The sequence below is a fragment of the Petromyzon marinus genome, chromosome 79, assembly GCF_048934315.1.
Source record: "Petromyzon marinus isolate PM22_M1 ecotype Great Lakes invasive population chromosome 79, UKy_Petmar_22M1.pri1.0, whole genome shotgun sequence".
NCBI classification, from domain to species: domain Eukaryota; kingdom Metazoa; phylum Chordata; class Hyperoartia; order Petromyzontiformes; family Petromyzontidae; genus Petromyzon; species Petromyzon marinus.
The window spans coordinates 17653100-17658145 of NC_133745.1; the positions used below are offsets into that span (position 1 = coordinate 17653100).

General features: G+C 47.9%; 2 protein-coding genes across 2 annotated transcripts; both read left to right on the plus strand.

Annotated features, from left to right (window-relative positions):
* Positions 1 to 225: 225 nt before the first annotated feature.
* Positions 226 to 1755, plus strand: LOC142907454 (zona pellucida sperm-binding protein 3-like). Its single transcript, XM_076056958.1, has 3 exons — positions 226 to 343; positions 829 to 1040; positions 1467 to 1755. The coding sequence occupies exons 1-3, from the start codon at positions 289 to 291 to the stop codon at positions 1632 to 1634; spliced, it is 435 nt and encodes a 144-aa protein (XP_075913073.1). The 5' UTR covers positions 226 to 288; the 3' UTR covers positions 1635 to 1755.
* A 383-nt stretch (positions 1756 to 2138) lies between these two features.
* On the plus strand, positions 2139 to 4725 carry LOC116938035 (zona pellucida sperm-binding protein 3-like). The gene is made up of 5 exons (XM_032945200.2): positions 2139 to 2264; positions 2931 to 3108; positions 3488 to 3623; positions 3721 to 3815; positions 4545 to 4725. The coding sequence occupies exons 1-5, from the start codon at positions 2225 to 2227 to the stop codon at positions 4708 to 4710; spliced, it is 615 nt and encodes a 204-aa protein (XP_032801091.2). The 5' UTR covers positions 2139 to 2224; the 3' UTR covers positions 4711 to 4725.
* The last annotated feature ends 321 nt before the right edge of the window (positions 4726 to 5046 follow it).

Here is a 5046-nt window from a genome sequence, read left to right on the forward strand (position 1 = left end):
CAACGAGATTTTATCAGAGCAGATCCACTCACTCATTCTCTCATCGGCGAGATTTTATCAGAGCAGATCCACTCACTCATTGTCTCATCGGTAGAGGTTTGCTCGATGTCGGCACAAGTGCATGGGTGGGAGCTGCACCGCAATCACGCTGCACGTACACAGGAGGCGTTAATTGGCTCATTACTGAAACCGAATGAGCCCGCGCGCAGATAAAAGCCACGAGTCGGGACAGTGGCTGCGTTGACTCTGCTGGTGCCGTGCTAAGTCTCGGTTTTTGTTGGCCTTGCGATGGAGACCACGAGGGCTTTGTTCGCGGTCTTGGGGTTGTTATGTCTTGCCTCTGGTAAGTGGAGTTTGGTTGAAAGATGCATTTTCAATCTTTTTTTGTCGTTCTAGGCAACTACCGTGTTGCCTGATGAGAACACCACAATATACCCGTACTAACGATGGGTTTGCAAATGTGGCGTGGTGGTTGATTCACTGTTCTATATACCTGAACACTAATTTGCGTCCCGGTAATGTTAACATCGGCGACAGGTGTCTAGACCTGGGCTTTGCCCTAATTAAGCCCGTACTGATCTGTATGGTCAAACTGACGACAGCAGTGTGCAAGACTTGATCCAATAGTGGATTGCCAAAACGTATTCTTAACCTGTCTTAACGCGTGTATTAAGTTACTGAGGTGCTACTGGGGAATTCGCACCCAAGTATTCGCAGCTCCGTGTGGATGATTGTGACTGCGAGTTTCTGAGACTTTCTACGGCTTCACTGACCACCTGTGTCACCGTTTGGGTAACTCTCGCGCCTCGTCCCGTGTGGCACCGCCAGCTACAGTGGCCACCTCCGCCACGGTGAGTGTGGTGTGTGACGAGGCGACGCTCACGCTGACCGTGAGCAGGGACCTGTTCGGCACGGGTCACCTGGCCCAGGCGAGTGACCTGTCCCTGGGAGTGCCAGCCTGCCCCGTCACTGGGAGCGACGCCCTTGCTGGGACGGTGACGTTCCTCTACGCACTGGAAAGCTGTGGCAGCAGCCTCCAGGTAACTGGCTGCTAATGCTGCTGTAACATAATCTTCGCAATCCAACTGCTTTCTTTTTTTGGCCGAGTGTACATGCATAAGAACTACAATTCCGCATTCGAGTCGAGCCAGACTTCTTCAATATCAGCGGGGTGTATTGCTTTGAAGTCCCCTTGGTATTTGTAGATCGGTCATTGCATTATTATGTTAAGGTCTGTTCTGGATGATCAGTCGTACATTAGAGCGTTTTTATTCTCCCATAATACATCAGGAATCTGCATCTGCCATGGTTTGTGCGGATGTGGTTTTTATGGTGGACATGAGCTAGGTAAATTAGTTAAACCAAGGAACTGCTGCATTGCGTCTTTCACCAAGTTGTTTGAGCTTTTCTTTTATTTCACTAGTATCGCACTTGGTAATAAACCCCACGTCTTCCTCTCTTCTTAGATGAGTGCAGAGCTGCTGTCTTACGAGAACTACCTCTACTACCGCCCCACGTCCAACACGGGCATTATCCGCACAAACTACGTCGCCGTGCCGGTCGTTTGCCGCTATCCCAGGCGAGTTGACCAACAGTCTCTTGTTCAAAATTGCTTAATTTTGATCTCCAGCTAAACTGCTTGCAATTCTAACACTGGCTTTAAAAACTTCGTGCCTTTTCTTATTGTTTAGCTTTGCAAGGCCTGAATTGCAATAAAGCCAAAATGACAGCGATTTAATCCACGCATGGAAAGTCTCCCTGTGCAGTCTGTCATGGTTTTTTGTGAAAAATTTACTGATGGGTTCACATCAATCGCCTGTGTGTCGTGCCCTGCCTCAAACATCCTGCCTTGCACGTATCCACGCCTGAAGTGGTGCATGCATTGCATACTGTGTGAACCACGGTCCCCTTAATTATACTCCATTGCTTAGCATGCATTGCACCAAGTCTCATATAACCGACGTCCTCGTCGGTTATACTTCTTGCACTTTGCGATGGTAAATATACTCTGAAAATATGGTTATGTATATATTTGCTTGTCTATTATTTGCAAGATGTTAACGGCATTGCCACAATAATCTGGTCACAATTAGTGCTATTGAGAATCACCCACCTCTGCTCGTTGTAGAGAATGTATGCCTGATCTTCTCCTCGCTGCAGGAAGGGAAATGTGTCCAGCAATGCCATCAAACCCACATGGATCCCCTTCAGCAGCGCCAAGGTTATGCAGCAGCAGCTGAGCTTCACGCTGAGGCTCATGACCGGTCAGTGGTGATGTTAGGACATTGCCTATTCTGCACATGGCTGCTACCAGGATGGCAGTTTAGATTATAAACCCTTCAAGATGTTTGCTTGGTATTGAAGAATAGGCCAGATATATGCCCGAGGTCCCGAAAACTTTGAGGTTTAAGAATAGGTTTCTCTTTTCTGCCAACAAAACAGGTGTTAAGATGTTAAAACGCCAAACTGAAACGTTTTGCAAGGAATCTTGTTTGCATTTAAACACAATGCTTGTGGTCAGAATTCAAATAATAAATGCATTGCCTTTGAAACTGGTCCACACCAGACGAATTTCTTTTGAGCCTAGAGACTCCGGTGCAAACCAGAGCTTGCTTTCGAGCAATCGGTTTATAAGATAATGCGTATGTTATCAGAGTATTCTATTTCCATTATGACCACATTTTGTGGTTAATGCAGACATCATTTCTCGTTAAAAGTTTCAGTTTTGTGTTTTAACATCTTAACACCTGTTGCCAAAAAACGGAAAAAAGCTATTCTCATAGTTTGGTACTGACAGAAGATCGCATGATTTATCTGGGATCCTTCCACAAGCAGTGGCGTGAGCAAGCACTTTCCTGGCTGCGCTTTGAGTCTGCACTCGGCCTTGGTAGTTGTGTTTTTATGTTGTCTAATTGTTTGTTTTTATTTAGACGACTGGAGTGTGGCGCGACCTTCCACCGTATACCAGCTGGGCCAGACTCTGAATGTCGAGGCGAGCGTGCAGACGGTGAACCACGTTCCACTCAGGATCTTCGTGGTCAGCTGCTTTGCAACCCCGGTTCCAGACAGGAACTCTCCCCTCAGCTACCAAATAATTTCTAACTCTGGGTGAGATTTCTCTCTCTCTCTCTCTCCTAATCCTGTCTGAATGTTTATGCTCCTTGTCGTAAAGGTGGCATTCCACTGCTTGAGCATATAACAGAGCCTGACCTTGGAATGTTGCTGAATCTTGCTGATGGTTAAGCCTGCCCAGGTATATGGTGAATGCTTTTTGTCATGTGGTGTCGGTCAATACACTACTGATCAGAGATGTTGTATTGTGCGTCATTGACTGCTTTGGTTTGTGGGTGGGAGGAGCCCATGAAGAGGTGGGGCTTGGTGCATCATTATACAGTGGAACATGAGTACGACATCTCCTAGCGCTGGCTTTCTGCTAGCCTGCCCTATGTAAAGCCCCACGTGTCATACGTCTACGGTGTCTGTGCAGGTGTCTGGTGGATGGGAAAGTCTCGTATGATGCTCGCCTTACTTCTGGCTTCCTGCTCTGGCAAAGTGACAACGTCCTTCGCTTCTTCATAGATTCCTTCTGCTTCCTTGCGACGTTGACCAACAATGGCAATCAGGTGATCTACTGTCAAGCAGGCTTCTACAGACACCACCTTTAGCCACGTGGTAGGCAGTGTGGTTGAGTGAGAAACTCTCTTCCTCTTCTCGGTCCAGGTTTTTGTCTTCTGCCAGCTGAAGGTTGCAGATGTTGCAACATCTCCAACGACCATCAATAAAGCTTGCACCTACAGCCCCTCGGCTGCATACAGGTTGGTCTGCTTCCTTGCATTGCCCAGAAATTTGTTTTTCAGCGTCTCCCATACAATAGCTCAATCCATGCCTTGCATGTGGGCTGCACCATATTGCATGCATGTGTGCTTGACTAAGATCCCCTAGACTTGACTTGGGTTTCTACCTGCAACTGGTATTACAACAATTCCTGTGCAGTCCCACGGGTCGGCTCTTGTTTAGATGTGTTCCGATGGTTATTAGTCATAATCTGCACTTTTCTTGTGTGTAGCAACAAGTGCAGAAGCCTGCATATGTCGTCCGTAATTCGTTTGAGCTCGTTTTGAAAAAAAAATCTGAGCCTGGTAGCCAGAGTTCAAATCTCACTCGTGGCTAATGTCAGGAGCATCAACTGAGATCTGCCTTCGTAGATTTTTTTTTTTTTCTCAAGCTGATCACTAGGGCTGGCCACAGACTGCCCCTTGATGCTACAAATACTTGCAGTACTTTTCCTTTAAGACTCTGACTTTACAGGTCGGGTGCTATCCATACAGTTAAACAAAACTACGCCCAGAGTTGGATTCCTGGCCACTGCGCACATCGAGTGTGGTATTGTCGCCATCGGTCTGGTCGAGCGTGGTGCTGGCCAAATGGTACACCACCACGTTGCTTGCCCTAAACAGGTGCTCGATTGGCACTTTCCTCAAATGTGAACGGATACGCGTGAGCATTGCCTGTGCAACTACAGACGCCGTTTGTGTGCAATGCAGGTGGGTCTCTGCTGATGGCTCGGACTCTGTGTGCAGCTGCTGCGAGTCCACGTGCCCCAGTGGAAGAAGGCGCAGGGATGTGGCAGCAGTGACTGGTGAGTACAACCGTCGTAATCGGCCATTTTTAGTCTTGTACAGGAGACCCTTGAATATCAAGGGAGTTTAGTTCTTGGAAAGTGTCATTTAAAGCCAAACGGCGACATTCACAAATCATAGCAATAATTGTCTACAAACTCCAGACTTACAACACGAATCACAGTAATTATCTACAAACTCCAGACTTACAACACGAATCATAGCAATAATTATCAACTCCAGACTTGCATCACGAATCATACCAATTATTATCTACAAACTCCAGACTTGCAACACGAATCATAGGGGGGGGGCGCGGGGGGAGCGGAGGGGGGGGGGCGCGGGGGGAGCGGGGGGAGGGGGGGCGCTGGGGAAGCGGGGGGAGGGGGGGTGGAGGGTTGCCAAACGTCCCGGATTGGCCGGGAGT

Coding starts and splice junctions, on each gene's coding strand:
- LOC142907454 (XM_076056958.1), top strand. CDS start 289: ATGGAGACCACGAGGGCTTTGTTCGCGGTCTTGGGGTTGTTATGTCTT. Junction 344..828: donor GTTGTTATGTCTTGCCTCTG/GTAAGTGGAGTT, acceptor TGGCACCGCCAG/CTACAGTGGCCACCTCCGCC. Junction 1,041..1,466: donor GCTGTGGCAGCAGCCTCCAG/GTAACTGGCTGC, acceptor CTCTCTTCTTAG/ATGAGTGCAGAGCTGCTGTC.
- LOC116938035 (XM_032945200.2), top strand. CDS start 2,225: ATGCAGCAGCAGCTGAGCTTCACGCTGAGGCTCATGACCG. Junction 3,109..3,487: donor CAAATAATTTCTAACTCTGG/GTGAGATTTCTC, acceptor GTGTCTGTGCAG/GTGTCTGGTGGATGGGAAAG. Junction 3,624..3,720: donor TGACCAACAATGGCAATCAG/GTGATCTACTGT, acceptor TTCTCGGTCCAG/GTTTTTGTCTTCTGCCAGCT.